General features: G+C 36.5%; 1 protein-coding gene across 3 annotated transcripts in view; it reads right to left on the bottom strand.

Annotated features, from left to right (window-relative positions):
• Positions 1–20,028, bottom strand: part of dac (dachshund) — a 113,818-nt gene that overhangs the window by 85,223 nt on the left and 8,567 nt on the right. For all 3 annotated transcript variants that reach the window (XM_067767235.1, XM_067767236.1, XM_067767237.1), the window contains exon 2: positions 62–88. In XM_067767235.1, coding sequence (XP_067623336.1) covers positions 62–88 — 27 coding nt within the window. The remainder of the gene's footprint in view (positions 1–61; positions 89–20,028) is intronic.

Raw genomic sequence — 20,028 nt, 5'->3', positions numbered from 1 at the left:
GTATTGCAAATTTTTTTGTTTTTTTTTTTTCAGGAAGGGATATGTATGATTACGTTTTTACCTTTCAGGTGGCTTGATCGATAAGCATCTGCAATTAAAAAAGAGAAAAAAGAATTATATATTGACCGAGTTTTTATACGAACTATACAGTTATCTATTTAGGTATACAAATTTATACACATGTACATTGGAATGCATATTTTTATTTATCACACACAAACATGATTTTTCAACGAACGATTAAGGTTAACCCAAGTTTTAACTTTGCCAATCTGAACTATTCAAGCTTTGTTTAAAATAATTTATTGAATTTTCAGCTTAACGTCTGAATTGTCAGGGTCAAACTTGGTTTAACTTTAGCCGTAGATTTAACTCGGGCATAAACACTGGCCTTTAGGATTGCATATTATTGATGACAACAGAAATTTTGGTTGTATGTTCAATCTGATATAAAAATGTATGTCAGCAGAAAACTTAATTTTGAACTTTTAGCTTTTTTTTATGCCGCCAAAGTTAATACAAATTTATAACTCTAAGTATAATTGGAAAGGGGAGTGGGGGATATTTATCCAAACCTTGGTAATTCGGAGAGCGAGCAGTTTTTTCATAAGCAAGTTCTTGGGATCTGAGGTATTAGCTGCGTTTTCAGTCACCTCATATAAGCGCACTCAATGGTTAATGAAACAAACGAAAGAAAAGGATTCATAGCTAAACTCACTTAAACATACACTGAAAGAAAAAGAATGGTAAAATCAACCGAAATACCGGTCAATTCAACCGAAATTTCTGTCAATTTTTATCCATCACAAGAAGATGTTCAATCAACTGCGCACAAATCGTTGATTCGTAATTGGCCGTTTTAGTAGTCAAATGAACAAAAAAAGTTGTTGCGACAGCTTTGTATGAAAGTACCTATGTTGCGGCATTGGCAAGGCAGATGAGTTTTCACTGAGACCTTTTCATGGCAGAAATACTCTCGGAGTGCTTGCCGAACAGTGCCGAGGGGCGACCCCGCTTAAGAAAATTTTCTTCTAATTGAAAAACCTTATTTCTAAAATTTGTATGTTTCTTTGCCCGGGGTGTGAACCCAGGGTCTTCGGTGTGGTAAGCGGAGCACGCTACCATCAAACCACGGCGACCGCCATATACATACGTAAATATGTGCATACATATAGTACACAGCATACATAAGTACAAAGTAGAGAGCGCAGTGAGCGTACAATTCTCTTTGAAATTTGCTCATGTATTGACTGTTGATCGCTGTTGAAATGACCAGTGAGATCAGTTGTGTTAACAAAAAATCAGTTAGATTGATTAGGAACCTGTCAATTTTACAGAATTTTGTTAACTTAAGAGCGACAATTTCTCTTCTGTTGAAATGACTAACCTAATTTGTTCGCTTGACAAATAACTCGGTCGAATTAACCATAATTCGATCAATTTCACCGAATCTCCGTTAAGTCAAGAACAACAGAACCGATTGGTTGATTTTACTAGCACCATTTCTTTCAGTGTACTCGTCAACCTGGGCGACTAGTCATCTATTAAAACTTACATATGAACCTGTTATTCGCGAAGGTTAGGTTGAACTGGCCGGTCCATGAGGACCTCACGGCGGACAATATCTTAAAATATCTAAGATTAGAGTGATTCGGAGGGTGAATAGCTTCTTTTAAGCGATCTCTTGGGCTCTGAGGTATTCGCTGCGCTTTGAGTCACCTCCTTTTGCTACAAAAAATTCCGCTAAGGTACCTAATATGACTTTGAGGTTGGTGAGCTTTTGGGCTGAGGAATCGGAATAAAATTAATAATAGCAGTGAAATGAAATTTACTAAAAAATTTAAATTTTTTTTGTTTTATCGGCCTATTGATAAATATTTAAGGGTTGATTCGCGCTCAAGGCCAGGACAATAATTTTTATGATACTTACATATTGCTTTTTTTATTTTTCTATAATTGAAGAATTATGTTTTATTTTTGGAATAGTAGGTACACAATTTCTCAGACATCCTTCCATAGCTGCGCAGATAGGGCCATTTGGAAGGCTGCTCGAATACTCCATGAGCTACGATAAGTATGATGAGAGATTCAAAGAGCGTGATTTTTGCATTTCGAGAAAAGATTTAAGTTCTCAATAGCCTACCCTGTCCAAAGTAGCACTGGTTAGCAAGAATGATTCATCATCATAAGCCATAAATTGTACGCCTTTATAATAGATTGTGCCAAAGCGGTTTATCTGTATTTGAAGCAAGAATTGTCTTTTCCAGCAACTAATTAAAGAAATAGCACGATAGGCTATAACCCTTTCGGAAACCTCGTTTAGTTTCGAACGGCAGGGAGAGGCCTTCTCTAACTATGCTAAAGGTGTTGCCCAACATAAGTTTTGCCGTCGATGGTATACTTAACAAGTCTGGAGCCCTACTAATAAGGTTCAATCAGTCTGCCTCACATTACATACACATCATAAAACTTTACGGAACGAATAAGAAAAGGGGTACCATTACCTAGAGCTTCAGCCTTTGTGCATGTGACATGGTTCAAAATTTAGCATCGAGCGCAGCAAGAAAACAATACAAAAATAAATGAAGAACAAGTACTTAGCTCGATTTACTTCCGAGAATATTTAGGCCGAGTTTCTTTTCCAATTTACGTCGTGCTCCTTTTTAATTTTTTTTACGAATTCGCGCGATGGGTCTAAATTACTTTATGCCGACTTCGAAGGCAAATGAGTTTGTTATAAAAACCTTTTTTCATTTAAAAACTTTTTTCTATATTTTTGATGTTGCTTTGCTTCTACACCGCGCCGACTGCCGCCGCAACATGAAGATAAAATTTTTTCCAGAAAATAAAACGCCATAAGATAAATATGTAGCTGATTTTGCTGTGGTTTGATGAACCTTCTTTTTTATAGATTGATCAAAAAACAAAAACAATTTTATTCTAATCTAAATATATCCATTTGGCTGCCTATACTTTGCAAACAGATTGCTGCATGCCCTTTACCAACTCCTTGCCTGCTCTGCAGGTAATCTTATAGACCGGGTTCGGGATCTGCATCATTCTTATGTGCTTCATCGCTACCTTTGTTTAAGGGGGTTGAGATATAAATCCCTCCCTCCATAATCTCAGCACTCCCTGGGCATTGGTTATGGAGTTAGAATTGTTTGGTAAAGTCTTCGCGCGTTTTTCTTATTCGCTGGAAGATTCGGCGTTTTGCACATACGCCTTTATGCTGAATTTTTCTTCCTGAAAAGACGTATCGCTTCCCTTTTAAAATCTTGGCAGAGCCCCATACTATTCGGACCTGTATGCAGCATACTTTATTTCGCTTGCACCGTAGAATTTGTATCGTTTCAGGTATTTTTTCGTGGCCGCCGATAACCAATCTCTTTGCACAGAGGCGGTAGGAAGTGGGCTGGAGATATGTTTCCATTGTTACTGCATTCCAGTAGATTGACCGTTGCTCTCAAAGAGCAGGTGTGAGAGACAAGTTGCGTAGGCTTTCTTTGTATTTGTTCAACGCGGGCTCGGATAGTAATTCGTGTCGATATTGGAATCTCCAAACGTTCGTATATCTAAAACATTTTAGGCTGCCATCCATCTATCGTAAAATGATCGATTTGATTCCCTTTGTTTCGATCTGGGGACAGTCATTTGTCTTGATGGATCTTTATTAAGCTTCGAACTGATGCGGGATATCATAATGCATCGGGCATCGGCGAAGTTGATAAACCTCAGTCCATTATGTAAGCTTTCGTTGGGGAGGCTGAACTTTTCGATCGTGGCGACAAAAATAACTTCTGCGCTCGCCCTGGCGTTGATGCTTTTTTTCAAACAAAAGGTTTAAAAATCTAAAAAAAAATTTTTTGTAGGAGAAATTTTTGGTTTTAAAATAAAACCCAAAATATTAAAAAACCTAAAAATGGATACTTGTTTACATTTCTTGTTTTAGAACAAATTCCAGAAGTTTACACTCAGTGTAAAAATCGCAAAACAACAATTTTCAAATTTGACTTACAACACTTTTCACAAATGAAATTTCAAATTTTTAGGATTTTCTCAGCAAGTTAAAACTTTGCCATTTGTTTAGAACCAGAAATATTAAAGTTTCCATTTTTAGCTTTTTTAAACTTTTTGGGTTTGGTTTGAGATTTTAGACATTTAAGTTTAACATTGGAACTGAACAAAATATGAAAACATAGTAGTAAATTAAGGAGTTTTAAATGTGCGTGAAAAATTTTTGAAAAATTTGCTTAGGCCGGTAAATGGTTTAAAAGCATTTAGCTATGTAGAGAGCTAGGGGAAAGCTATTTTCCATGGATTTCACTGTAAATATATCAGGGGTCTGCATTCCATAACGTAATTGTGTTCCTATGACATATGCGAAACGGCAATCACTTTAAGTTTATGGAGACGCATGCTAAATATTGATCCATTAGCCCTACTGCTTCAGATTTAGGCTCAAACTTTGAATCGCTTATAGGTACGTTCTGAAGGAGACTTTTAACGAAATTTCGAAATTCTGAGTATGCCTGACAATACTTACAACTTAAGTGATTTGTTACACCGTATTATTATTTCTTTTTATACTCCGCTTCTGGGATCAAATGCGGATATATACGTGATGATGACAAAGTGAGTTAATCCCAATTCACCGTGCAGTAGAATGTCAAGTCAAAAGAAAACAAGTAAGGAAGGCTAAGTTCGGGTGTAACCGAACATTACATACTCAGCTGAGAGCTTTGGAAACAAAATAAGGGAAAATCACCAATTAGCAAAATAAACCTAGGGTAACCCTGGAATGTGTTTGTATGACATGTGTATCAAATGAAAGGTGTTAATGATTATTTAAAACGTAGTGGGCCTTAGTTCTATAGGTGGACGCCTTTTCGAGATATCGCAATAAGGGTGGACCAGAATGTGTTTGTACGATATGAGTATCAAATTAAAAGTATTAATCAGGGTTTTAAAAGGGAGTAGCCCTTAGTTGTATATGTCAAGGCGTTTTCGAGATATCGACCAAAATGTGGAACAGGGTGACCCAGACCATCTTCTGTCGGGTACCGCTAATTTATTTATATATGTCATACCACGAACATTATTGCTGCCAAGATTCCAAGGGCTTTTGATTTCGCCCTGCAGAACATTTTCGCTTTCTTCTACTTAATATGGTAGGTGTCACACCCATTTTAGTTTTTTCTGAAGTTATATTTTGTGTCAATAAACCAATCCAATTACCATATTTCATCTCTTTTTCCATATTTGGTACTGAATTATGGAATTTTTTTCATTTTTCGTAATTTTCGATATCGGAAAAGTGGGCGTGGTCATAGTCGGATTTCGGCCATATTTTATACCAAGATAATGTGACTTCAGATAAATACGTGAACTAAGTTTAGTTAAGATATTTCGTTTTTTGCGCAAGTTATCGTGTTAACGGCCGAGCGGAAGGACAGACGGTCGACTGTGTATAAAAACTGGGCGTGGCTTCAACCGATGTCACCCATTTTCACAGAAAACAGTTATCGTCATAGAATCTATATCACTACCACATTTCACAAGTATTGGTAAATTTTTGTTCGACTTATGGCATTAAAAGTATTCTAGACGAATTAAATAAAAAGGTCGGAGTTACGCCCATTTTGAAATTTTCTTTTATCATTGTATTTTGTTGCACCATATCATTACTGCAGTCGAATTTTGACATAATTTACTTTTATACTGTAAAGATATTAAATTTTTTGTTAAAATTTGACTTAAAAAAAAAATTTTTTTAAGAGTGGGCGTGTTCGTCATCCGATTTCGCTAATTTTTATTTAGTACACATATAGTAATAGGAGTAACGTGCCTACCAAATTTCATCAAGATATCTTCAACGAATGCCAAATTACAGCTTGCAAAACTTTTAAATTACCTTCTTTTAAAAGTGGGCGGCGCCACGCCCATTGTCCAAAATTTTTCTAATTTTCTATTTTGCGTCATAAGGTCAACGCAGCTACCAAGTTTCATCGCTTTATCCGTCTTTGGTAGGTTCCTGGGCTCTCTTTTTCGGTTTTTCGAAATTTTCGATATCGAAAAAGTGGGCGTGGTTGTAGTCCGATTTCGTTCATTTTAAATAGCGATCTGAGATGAGCGCCCAGAAACCTACATACCAAATTTCATCGAGATACCTTAAAATTTACTCAAGTTATCGTGTTTACAGACGGACGGACAGACGGACGGACGGACGGACATGGCTAAATGAATTTCTTTTTTCACCCAGATCATTTTGATATATAGAAGTCTATATCTATCTCGATTAGTTTATGCTGTTACGGATTACCGTTATGCGAACAAAGTTAATATACTCTGTGAGCTCTGCTCAGCTGAGTATAATTAGCATTGATTTCGATATTATAAATTATCAAGAAGAAGGAACCAGACGATGGGATAAAATCATCTTGTACTCAATACGCCTTGTCTGGGATCTATCACGATTAAAGCGATATAAGGATACAAATATTGATTGTAACTTTCAGCAATTGGATCCAATCATCAACCTCTGTCTCCTTTGAGAGATTTTAGGACAAGTTCATATTGATGTTTATCCCCAACTTCATGTTTTTCTGTTCTAGAACTTTCGGTTTTAACCATTTATATTTTTTTGGATCACTATAAAAATATATATATTTCATGTTGAAAAAAATGTAATGTGACCATATCATTAACAGGCATACACATTAACATTCGAAATACATAAAAATTAATACAAAAGAAACAAGTAAGGAAGGCTTAGTTCGAGTGTAACCAAACATTACATACTCAGCTGAGAGTTTTGGAGACAAAATAAGGGAAAATCACCATGTAGGAAAATGAACCTAGGATAACCCTGGAATGTGTTTGTATGACATGGGTATCAAATGGAAGGTATTACAGAGTATTTAAGAAGTTCTATAGGTGGACGCCTTTTCAAGATATCGCCATAAAGGTGGACCAGGGGTGACTCTATAATGTGTTTGTACGATATGGGTATCAAATTAAAGGTATTAATGAGGGTTTTAAAAGGGAGTGGCCCTTAGTTGCATCTGTGAAGGCGTTTTAGAGATATCGACCAAATGTGGACCAGGGTGACTCAGAAAATCATAATACCACGAACAGTATTCCTGCTATGATTCCAAGGGCTTTTGGTTTCGCCCTGCAGAACTTTTACATTTTATTCTACTTAATATGGTAGGTGTCACACCCATTTACAAAGTTTTTTTAAAAGTTATATTTTGTGTCAAAAAACTAATCCAATCTCCTTTCATTTTTCGAAATTTTCGATATCGAAAAAGTGGGCGTGGTCATAGTCGGATTTCGCCCACTTTTAATACCAAGATAAAGTGAGTTTAGATAAGTACGTGAACTAAGTTTAGAAAAGATACATCGATTTTTGTTCAAGTTATCTGGTTAACGGCCAAGAGGAAGGACAGACGGTCGACCGTGTATAAAAACTGGGCGTGGCTTTAACCGATTTGGCCAGTTTTCACAGAAAATAGCTACCGGCATAGAAGCTACGCCCTTACGAAATTTCACAAGGATTGGCGAATTTTTGTTCGACTTAGGGCATTAAAAGTATTCTAGACAAATTAAATGAAAAAGGGCGGAGCCAGGCCCATTTTTAAATTTTCTTTTATTGTCGTATTTTGTTGCACCATATCATTACTGGAGTTGAATGTTGACATAATTTACTTATATACTGTAAAGATATTCAATTTTTTGTTAAAATTTGACTTTAAATAAATTTTTTTTTTAAGTGGATGTGTTCGTTATCCGATTTTGCAAATTTTTATTTAGCACACATATAGTAATAGGAGTAACGTTTCTGCCAAATTTCATTATGATATCTTCAACGACTGCTAAATTACAGCTTGCAAAACTTTTAAATTACCTTCTTTTAAAAGTGGGCGGTGCCACGCCCATTGTCCAAAAGTTTACTAATTTTCTATTCTGCGTCATAAGTTCAACATGGTAGGTGAAGTTTCATCGCTTTATCCGTCTTTGGTAATGAATTATCGCACTTTTTCAGTTTTTCGAAATTTTCGATATCGAAAAAGTGTGCGTGGTTATAGTCCGATTTCGTTCATTTTAAACATCGACTGCCCAGGAACTTACATACCAAATTTCATTGAGATACCTTAAAATTTACTCAAGTTATCGTGTTTACGGGCGGACGGACGGACATGGCTAAATGAATTTCTTTTTTCGCCCAAATGATTTTGATATATAGAAGTATATATCTATCTCGATTAGTTTATGCCGTTACGGATTACTGTTATGCGAATATAATTAATATACTCTGTGAGCTCTGCTCAGCTGAGTATAAAAATAGTAGATATACACCTGAAAAACCAATTCGATCAGTCAAAACAGAGGCGGCAAACTGTTGACAGGGAGAAATTAAACTTTTATATAGCTCAGAAGGGCATCATTTGGACAACGATGAAGAGCCAAGACAAAAAATATTCACGTTGCATTTGTACTTACAAACAAAATTTAATAAGTAATTACATGTGTAACGGCAGATATTTATGTGTATTTTGCGTGTTTTATTTTTCTGTTGTTGCTATTTTTATATATCTTTGTGAAAAATGGTGAAAACATAATATTTACATGTGAACCGGCATGCTTTTTTGCACAGGCGAAGTTGTTGTTGGTTGTTGGCGGTTTGATGCGCCCCACTGTGAATAGCACGATAACTGCTGCGTGTACAAAAGCTGCCTCAATGAACTATTGCACATACGACGTCCATGTGACCAACAGACCAATCGACAGACAAAGGTTCGACAGGTCGACCGTCAGACCGTCTGAGCGTTCAAACGAACAAAAGGGTAATTATAACCTTACAATTTTGCTGGTTTTTACAAAAGTTCGTTCGTTCCTTGTGCTCAGTTCACATTACATATGTTTGAATGCGTGTTTGTTTTCAGTTCATTCGTAAATGTTAACATGTGTGCATATAAAATGTAAAAAATGTTTATTGTATGTTTGCTTATGCATTCGGTTTCATTGTGCATTTTTGAAAATTTCTTTTAAATTTTTGCAAATACCTTTTGGTAGTCCTATTTTTGTGATCCTGCTTGCAGGTCTTTCCGTTTCTTACCCACAGCCGACTTAGACCGGTTAAAGTGTTGTTCATGTGTTTGTCAAGTTGTTTAGTTGGCCTTCATTCGAGTCGCACTGAGTTGTACCATTTATCCTTTATCCCCCATTACCTCGCGTCTACTACATATATACTCTTTGTTGTTTTTTCTTTGCTAATTTTTTTCATGATTCGTTTATGTTTTTACTAAAAGCCAATTTAGCTGCTTTAGTTGTTGCAATGAAATTAGCCAATACGTTTCTAGATGAGGGAGTCTATTTGTGGATTTTGTGCAGAAGTTAATGTTGCGGTTCACCATAGTTAAGTGGCTGCTATCAGAAGTTGTTGCAAATTTAAGTGGTTGGCAAATATATATTTTAATGGAATTAAATAACCCACAGGAATATTGCAGTTGTTGTTTGTTTTTTTTTTTTTTTTGTTAATAGAAAAGTTAAAAAACTGATATTGTAAAAATATTGCTAGTTTTGGAGAGCTATTTTTTCTTGATTTATTATAACGAGACATCAAAACTATACCTGCTCATCTAATACGACGTATGAATAGTCCCGCATTCTGGCTAAAGTATATGTCAGAGGAGTGTTCAAAATTCTCACTTTTCTACCCCTTACAGTAAATATGACCAAATATGACATAACTTATTTTTGGATACTTGCTACTACACACCTGAGTCCAGAACTGAAACTTTTTGGTGCTACATAAACAACCGAATCAAACTTGGTTTAAAATATAGATTATACCGATTGTCATAAAACTGGGCGCGCAAAATTTGGTTTAAATTTTTTCTAAACCTGAGAATTATATATTATTTATTATATATTACAAAAAAAAGGCAGGTTTTAAGTCGAAGTGTACGGAGGATCAGATTCGTGCGTTCTACCCACCGAGCCATCACATCGTTATGCAGAACATATTGCACACCTAGATTAATAGGGAGTTAACTCATAATCTGAAATTTCGGGCTTTTCAATTTCATATCTAATTAACTGTATGCTTGATTTACTAATAATCCCAGTAATCGCCGAGACAAAACTTTGTACAAAATAAGTATTTCATTGACGCCAGAAGTATCTCTTTTCTTTTAAACTTTTGGTTTGGTTGAGATGTCTGGTGCGCTCGAGTTAAGGGTTTAATCAAAATTGTATCTCTTCATTGAAAGAAATGGTGCTAGTAAAATCAACAAATCGGTTCTGTTGTTCTTAACTTAACGGAGAGTCGGTGACAAAAATTCTGTAATATTGGCAGATTCCGAATCAATCTAACTGATTTTTCTTGTTAACACAACTGATCTCATTGGTCATTTCAACAGCGATCACCAGTCAATACATGAGCAAATTTCAAAGAGAATTTTACGCTCACCGCTCTCTACTTTGTACTTATGTATGCTGTGTACTATATGTAGGCACATATTTACGTATGTATATGGCGGTCGCCGTGGTTTGATGGTAGCGTGCTCCGCTTACCACACCGAAGACCCTGGGTTCACACCCCGGGCAAAGAAACATAAAAATTTTAGAAATAAGGTTTTTCAATTAGTAGAAAATTTTCCTAAGCGGGGTCGCCCCTCGGCACTGTTCGGCAAACACTCCGAATGTGTTTCTGCCATGAAAAGATTTCAGTGAAAACTCATCTGCCTTCCAAATGCCGCAACATAGGCACTTTCATAAAAAGCTGTCGCAACAACTTTTTTTGTTCATTTGACTACTAAAACGGTCAATTACGAATCAACGATTTGTGCGCAGTTGATTCAACATCTTGTTGCGATATATAAAAATTGGCTACCCTATGGAGTTTTTTTTTTTGTTTTTTTTTTTTGTAATGGCCTAGCAATGAAAAGTTGTCTTTATAAGAGTTAACCAAAACCATCAAATATTATTTTCGTAGGATGGCGTTTTGAGGTGCCCCCAGCCCCAAAAAATTGAGCAAAATCATGAATATCAGTAGGCTTTGAAATCAATGAGAAAAATAACAACCAAAAAAAAAATGTGTACCTACCGTATTTTTCAAAGTTTAGTTGCATTGGGGCACCTCTATACTTACGATGAGTGAAATAAAAATTGTTTACCTTATTTCTGGTCTAGAAAGGCAACTTTCTGGAGGTCAGCCAAAAGCGATTTCGAAAAAAAATAATTTCACTCCACCCTACTGTACAATCTCTAGCATTCTGTAGAATTTTATAACGAAACAATATCTTCCACCAAAATTATGATGGATAACAGATATATGTATATGAAGACCAACTGCGGTATTCACCAAGCATTGGATTTTTGTTACATGGCGATACGAAGAAGACTGGAATACAGTAAAAATACAATACGTATCTACCCTACTGCGAGGTTGGGCAGGACATTACAGAAATATAATTAAATTTCACTCAGAGCATCTCAGAACTCAAGGGCAGCTTCTCAGATATACTAGAAGATCCGGCAGACGTTGTTCTGCCCTAAATTTGGTCTATCTGCATACATATTAATAAGCTTTTTCCATCTAACTCTGCCCTCTTCACTTTTTCTTAATCCTTTTATTCACTCCTCCCTCCATCTTTTTCGATTCATCTATCTCTATCTTCGTCTCACTCTATCTCTTTCTTAGTCTCCTTCTCCTTCCCTCTTTTCTCTTCTTTCAAGTTCTTCTCATTCTTCTTCACCCCTCATTGCCAGTCCCAGAGGGTGGTATGTATTTTGTTCCAGGCCCATTCCGCATCTCAGTTCCACTCCGTTGCGAGCAACCTCTCTACAAATTTTCAGCCAAATCTGTTCATCCGTTCTTCAGTTATAAATAGATTAACTAACTCCACTTTCTTTTAGATAATTATTTACGACGTCACATTAGAAACTTTAAAAATAACAGTATTTATCCACTAACATTTGTCAGTTTTCTTTCGATACTTTTTATTGCTTAATTCAGAAGCGGGAATCAGTGCTAATTGAACTCTGGGGGACTTGCCACGCCAACCAAGCAACCAATGAATAATAAGGGAACCATGTACACATTTTACAAGGTAAAACCAGTGAGAAGCAAATGGCGTCCAACAAAATTTTTAAATTAAATTTCTGCTCTCATATTTTTACATTTTATTTTTGTTCTGTTTACTTAACAAAAAAATTAATATAAGCAACCATTTTTTTTTAGTCAACTTTCTTGAATATTTTTAAAGAATATTTTTTAAATTTCTTAAGCAAGCCGAACTCATACAAGCAAGGCGAATCCATAGCAGGTGGTGGCAAAGAGAATTCAACCAATTCGCCGTGCAGAAGAATGTCAAGTCAAAAGAAAATTTTCATTGATTGCGATTAACTGACATTATAGGGCCCATTACGGTACACAACTCAACTTGGTTGGGTTGTAATTAAAACAACTCAACTTTCAGACAACTCAACTCCTGTTTGGTATTACGAATTACAACTTATTTCAGTTGAAGTTGAATTGGTGCTGCCAAGCTAAGAAAGTGATGATTTGACAGATAAATGAACAGCTGATCAATTTGTGGCAGATATTTAAGCATTTTCAAATGTGTTTTTTTTTTATTAATATTATATGAAATCTATTTTATAATGACAAAAATGTTGGTGATTGACATTTCGCGAATACGGAAAACATTCGCGTGATCATTCCAATTCCTTGGAACTACCAAGCACCAAGTAAGAAAATGTTTAAGTGACAAATAATGAGCTTCATAAGAAGTTATTTTGCAGATTGGAAAGGAAGCATTTTACTCAGTACTAAACAAAATTAAGAACCATTTCCGCATACGCGTTCGTATTTTAAAATTATGCGCCACACTCCGATTCCTTGCTGACGGCAGCTATCAAATATGCTGTGGAAATGATTTTGGTGTTGGACTGGTATTAGATATAATTGAGAAGCGTATTTGTGCGAAGTAGATTAAAACCCTAACAGAAAAAACTGTATTTTACTCAAATAGGATTCCCAGGAGTAGTGATTAGTATCAATGGGACTCGCATAATTTCACCTATTTTGGCTGCATCCAAACTGCGACCAGCCTCGTCCAACTATGGAATATCAATAAAGTCAAAAAGTTATTCAATGTAATTCGTTTAAACGTTGGTTTTTCTAGAAATGTGTACAAAATTGTTTATTATTGTTTGATTAAAAAAGGTTTAACTACCGGCTTTAAATTTTTTGTTTTTTTTTGGTAACGTTTTATAAGCCCGTGCACCATCTAACTCTTATCAAAGGTGGTATCAAAAGACGGGTTTCCATCTCCGTTTTTAGGATTCGAAAGCGAAAATTAAAAATTTTATTTCTTTCGAAAGATATTTACAAAGACCCACAAAATGGCCCGAGAGGGTCCGAAATATGAGGCCCGGTCCACAGTTTTTTTGCAAAGAACATCTTTCTGCGTTGGCAGCCTTTGGCCGCGATTCGTAAAAATAATCCTGGTTGGGTCCAACACCTTTCTGCATTGCTGTATACAAAAAATCTGGCAAAATACAACAACCACATGAAATTAGATTTTATTAGAATTAATGTTTGTGGTAATTCTTTACGGCAGCATGACACTGCTAATACGTGTCCAAAAATATCGAGAGAGGTATTAAACGACGCGTCTTGACATCAGTATTAATAATCCGAAGGCGGAAAATACAAATTTTAACTCGTTCAAAAGATATTAAACACAAACCGAAAAAAGACAACAACATTACAACAACCACATGAAAATCGCCAACTTCAACTGAAAATATCTCCGGACAGAGATAAAATGTTTATTTTCCGCCTTCGGTTCTCTAGATTAATACGCGTCTTTTGGAACCTCTCGATATTTTTGGACGCGTATTAGCAGTGTCATGCTGTCGTAAAGAATTACAATTTTTGTTTTCGGATTCTTAAATCGGAGGTCTAAACGTGGCTTTTGATACCAACTTTGAACATTTTTGTTAAAAATTAGGTGGTGAACCGTCTTCTAAAACTTAACATTTTTTCAAAACAACTGCAAAATTGCATGAGACAACTGCTAGTAAGCAGTTGTAAGATTTTGACGTCTTTGACAACTACACCAACACAAGGTTGTAAACGGCAATGCCACAAAAAGTTGTAAGGCTAGACAACTCAACCGAAATTTTTTTTTGACAGGTTGAGTTGTAATCTGTAATACCAAATTGCGAAATTTCAACCCAACCAGAGTTGAGTTGTAAACGGTAATAGGGGCATATGTAAATCAAAATAATCAAGAAAAAGCAATCAGCTGTTGGGATAACAACACCATACAGATTTCGCCTTGCATACAAGGCGGTGGAAAAGCGAATTCACCCAATTCGGCGTACAGAAGAATGTCAAGTCGAAGGAAAGTTTTCATTGATTTCGATTAGATGACATATTACTGTATAAGGCATTGTACGGAAAATAATCAAGAAGCAGCCATCAGCTGTTGGGAAAGCATAACCTGGTACTGAATTCGCCTTGTTCTTTACAGAATTCTTTATTGTTGTAGGATAATTGCTTTTGGTAGAAATTCCACCAAAACGGTTATGCTCAGACCTCAAACTTCTGCCCTCGTCCTGAATTTGGAACTTAGTGACTCTTTGGGTTAAGAGGCGTAGAATAGGTCAACTTAAATCCCAAACTGATTTTGTTTCAGTAAGTTTTCTTGGATATCTGGACCATAAATGAATAACGTATCTTTGTCTGACAAGTTAATGTCCTCGCGGATTGAAGGGATTATAAGAAAAGATTACGATACTCCAAAACAAGCTATTACCTCTCGTATCTCTACAGATTTTTCTCCACACGTAACTTGACATTGTTACCGAGTGAATCTATTTCAGGAAATGCACATGTACATATATCTCCTTATGAACATAAACGCTATCTACATAGCCAGGCGGAAGTTCCTACATTTAAACATCGTTAGAAACGAACAAGTAGCTCCTGCTAAATTGCTAAGCATCACTAAAGAAGATAGCAGGGAGATGCATTCTGTAATACGCACTGCTCCAGCACTGTTGAAACTGCTAATTTCCTTAGACTTCCGCTGAAATACTTTGATGGTTATTTCTTGAGTAATCGGGAGGATAAAGCGGAGCGAATCATTGTTACAATAACAATACAATAGACGAGCTGGAAAGAGACCAGCGACCACAGCACACGACATCAAAATTGGACTTTCCAACATTAAGCCAGAATAGAAAAATTGAGTTGTTGGTTAAAAAATTTTGCCTACACGAAAACGCTCCCACATTCTGCTGAAACCTAGGTTGCAGGATCATCAAGATAACTTGGGTCACTCCAGTTAACTCTGAGCCTTTTATAAAATGGTGTTACCAGGCTACCCCAATATTGGAAAAACACGTAATAAAGGAATAATTTGTGTATTACTGGGTATTTTTTTAAATATATTGTGGCGGATGTTAGCAACATACGTGCACATCAGCTAAAGGAGCAGACGACAATAGAAGACAACAGCGAATGCGAGAAGCAGAGATGTGAGAAAAGTAAATAGGCATCCAATCGAAAGGCTGTTCGCTTCGCGAAAACTCTAGAGTAGACAGACCATGGGATAAATACGCAACTGAGAGTTTATAAGCAGCGCAGTCTAGGAAAAAGTTCATCAGTTTGATTTGAACACGTTATAACTGAAGTACGCAAATACATTGTTAAATTTAACTGTCATAAGTGCAACAAGGTACGAAAAATCGTTTTTTCACACGTAACTAAAAGTTCTGGAGGTGTTTGGAAGATTTCTTATTCGTCTTTTATGCCCGCAGGCCTACACGAAAAATAACATCTATTCCCAAATATATTAACTTTTTTTTTTGTAACACTATTAAAGTAGTCACTCTCTGTATAATAAGATATGGTACTTATATTATTTAAGTAAATGTAGATCAAGCTCATTGTGCTAGAAACTAAAAATAGTAATTTCTGTTGCTTGAATAAACTACGAATACTAACTACTTACTTACTTTGAAAAGTACAAATTTGAAAGTTTTCAACCGGAAAAACAGTTGACAGCGCACGCATGCCAGTTACGTGCGCATACAGTTAAAACAAAAACAGAAATGACAGCAGCGAAATTAATATTAACAAGTAAAGGTGTCTCAGTTCGGTTGTAACCGAACATTATATACTCAGCGGCTTCAATTGTACATTTCATTTCAGATAAATTACTTTTCTACATAACACGTGGCACCGCCCGTTTAAAAAAAATATCTCCCCATTTCCTCTTAAAATAAAACTTGATAAGTGAAATATCATTGATTCAAAACTATTTCTTGCTAAGTTATAGCTTATTATTCTAGTCTACGACCCTTTCAAACTTGTTTTATATCTAAGTTGCCGTGTTCTTTAACCGATCCCGTCCATTATTACTAGAAATATTTTCTGCTATAAGGAAAATATGTGTACACAATTTCATTACGATATGTTAACCTTTCTTCGAGTTATGGCTCCCGAAACACAGAAAATTGCTTAGTCATAAAAGGGGCTGTGGCACACCCATTTTTTTAAATTTGAAGTTTTACCTGTCTATTGTTATAAATCCACTTGTGAAATGAAATACCATACATTGGGAAATAATACCATACTTTTTTTGCAAAGATATAGCTTATTTTATTTGTCCACGACCCTATTAAAAATCGTTTATATAAAAGTGGGCGTGGTCTTTAACCGATTTCGTTAATTTTTCTTCAAATCATTGCTTGTAGTAAAGGCAACCTCTCTGCCGAATTGACTTTGTGGCCATTTGAAGTAGTCATAAGGTCAATTTACGTTATGGGCGTTGGCCTTATGTTACCGCTCCTCAACACATAAGCACATACAAGCAAATGTAGGTGAAAAACTTTTTATTTGCTACATTTTATGCATTGATTGCGCATAAAATAAACCTACTGCATAGAATGAAAGAACGCTCGCAGGCATATGGCGGAGCGTGTAGTGCAAGTAAATTCCGTTTGCATTGCGTATTTCCGTTCAATGTCAACGCTGGCGAATGTCCAACGAAGCGATCGAAAAACTTTTTTGATTACATAGCAAATAGGCTTCCTATGTATTTGCCATTACGTATTTTCTAGCTGACAAGCCTCACATACTAAGCATGTGTTTGTGTGTACAAATAAACGTAGCCTATATTAAGGCGTGCACGCTAGGGACGCGCGTCAGTAGCAGCGGCGGCTTATGTTCACTCAAAAGCAATTGCATACACTTTGACATTTCAAGTCAGTCGTCGAACTAACAATTGGTTTGCTTTAGCCATTTGATTTGCTATAATAAATGTGCGTGTGTGTGTGAGTAAAATAAGAAAAGCAAAAATTCATGAACACAATTATAATTGAAGTCTTTTGACATATACATACACTGAAAGAAATGGTGGTCGTAAAATCAACAAATCGGTTCTGCTGTTCTTGACTTAACAGAGATTCGGTGAAATTGATCAAATTATGGTTAATTCGACCGAGTTCTTTCTCAAGCGAACAAATTAGTTTAGTCATTTCAACAGAAGAGAAATTGTCGCTCTTAAGTTAACAAAATTCTGTAAAATTGACAGATTCCTAATCAATCTATTTTTTTGTTAACACAACTGATCTCACAGGTCATTTCAACAGCGTACATGAACAGTCAATACATGAGCAAATTTCAATTTTTACGCTCACTGCGCTCTCTACTTTGTACTTATGTATGCTCCGCCTACCACACCAAAGACCCTGGAGTCACACCCTGAGCAAAGAAACATAAAAATTTTAGAAATAAGGTTTTTCAATTAGAAGAAAATTTTCCTAAGCGGGGTCGCCCCTCGGCACTGTTCGGCAAGCACTCCGAGTGTATTTCTGCCATGAAAAGATCTCAGTGAAAACTCATCTGCCTTGCAAATGCCACAACATAGGTACTTTCGTACAAAGCTGTCGCAACAACTTTTTTTGTTCATTTCACTACTAAAACGGTCAATTACGAATCAACGATTTGTGCGCAGTTGATTCAACATCTTGTTGCGATGGATAAAAATTGACAGAAATTTCGGTTGAATTGACCCGTATTTCGGTTGATTTTACCAGTCTTTTCCTTTCAGTGTACAACTTTGACGCTCATGGAAGCTTTACTATATTTACTTTGATTTACTAGTCGCACGCAGTTGGTTGAACACCACGCCCATTTTTTGTTTTTGCAATGACTTATGTGTGTGATTACTGACAGTTTGGGTGCGTGAATTTGTGTATTTGTCTACTTTTTATTGATTCTCATTTTAAGTTCTAACAAAGCGGAAACAGGAAATGAGAAAATTTCTTATTTAGCTCATACGTAGTTCAACCGGGGCGACTTTGACGTCATTAATGTCGGCGATCGACCTAAATAATAGCGCATTGATTTTACAATTCGCATTAGAGAATAAAATAGAATAAACTGCGCTGCTGTATTTAATAAATTGATTATTTGTAATCAGCGCAAGGGAAGGGGTTGGACATTAGGGTCCACTCCGCTGGTTATCAAAGACTCGTTCACACAATTTATGCTACATTGACTGGCTGTAGAAGGGTCACCATCAAAACTGGTTTAATTTTTAAAGATCCAGCTTATTTAGCCATGCAGTCCGTAATATAATCTTTCGAGGTACGGCCGGTTAAATTTCATGATATGACCAATAAGCGAAATACTGGATAGACCTGTTTATGTTATTATATTAACGATGAAAAGGGATTCAATGGGCTGATAAGTGCAATAAAAAGCTTTATAGCTTCCTAGCTGCCGCAATCCAATTGTCAACATTACCTACGCAAGGGGAATCCGGTTACACAGCAGGCGAGGCTCTCGCAACCCCGAGTTCCTCACGGAAGTAGGGGTGCGAGTGGGACGGATGGCCTAGAAGGTTACATTTGGTCATATTAATCGTTCCCCAGAAGTTCGGCTAGTACCTTAATGTTGCTTGTTACCGGAACGTGCCGGATCTATATCCAATCCCCAAAATCTTCGGGAAGTGTCCTTATCGTTCTTTCAACAACAACAACAACTGGACAGCCCTGTTTAGCTTTTGCTGCCTAGAGGAGAATAGAGCAATTGAATGCATTGCGTAAGGCTTTTAATGAATGTGGATAGTAACTGAAATTATGGAAGCTTTAGAGCAAAACAAACGCAGATATTGGTCACAGGTATAGGAATCCTGACTTAAGTGAGCCTCATGCAAACAGCAAAATAAGCTGATAATGAATGCCACTAAAACGGAACTATTCATTAGAAAATAAAACTTTCTATATAATTTGAATATAAATGCCTTAATATAATTCTCCAAAAATTCAGCTTGAAAGGTAGGAGGGATCAATAGAAGTTTTGTAAACATATTACACCTGCAAAATAGACGATAAGAGTAACTGGAGACTGTCACGCTACGCAATACACTGAGTCCAATAATAACGCGTTGCCCCTAGTATAGTGAAAGGCGATATACAAAAGGAGTAATTAATAGAGCCTTGGCAAAGAGCTACGACCTTCAGGAAGGGCTAGAGTAAAATTTCTCGCGGTGGCGCTGAATACGTTTGTTCGGGGTTTCGCCTTAAGTACAGTTTTTAGAATAAGAAAACCAAACAAATGGAAAACAGCCAACCATGAAAAAGGACTGCCCACATCCCCATCACTCCCCTTGTCCCCTTGGAGTGTTTTTGCGGATGTAACAATGGTTTTGCGAACTTAATACAAAGGGCAGAAACAAAAACGTGGCGGCGGCGGTTACTGGGGGCCGTTGTCAATTGTTAGTTACTGTCAACAAAGGTTTCATACTGGCTGTATTAAATGTTGGACAAACGCTTCCCAAGGCAGTCGGTTCTATGTACCGGAGCGACTCGGGATTTTTCCCGACCAAGGACTGTCATTTCAGTGTGACCCCATTTAATTTGTTTCGTCCCTCCCACAAATTGTCATCTTCCCAGCAGCTCCTTGCAGCAGGACTGCTACATATTCTCTCACTC

Source organism: Eurosta solidaginis, chromosome 2, assembly GCF_040869045.1.
Source record: "Eurosta solidaginis isolate ZX-2024a chromosome 2, ASM4086904v1, whole genome shotgun sequence".
In the NCBI taxonomy this organism is placed as follows: Eukaryota; Metazoa; Arthropoda; class Insecta; order Diptera; family Tephritidae; genus Eurosta; species Eurosta solidaginis.
This window is presented reverse-complemented; position numbering and strand designations above follow the sequence as displayed.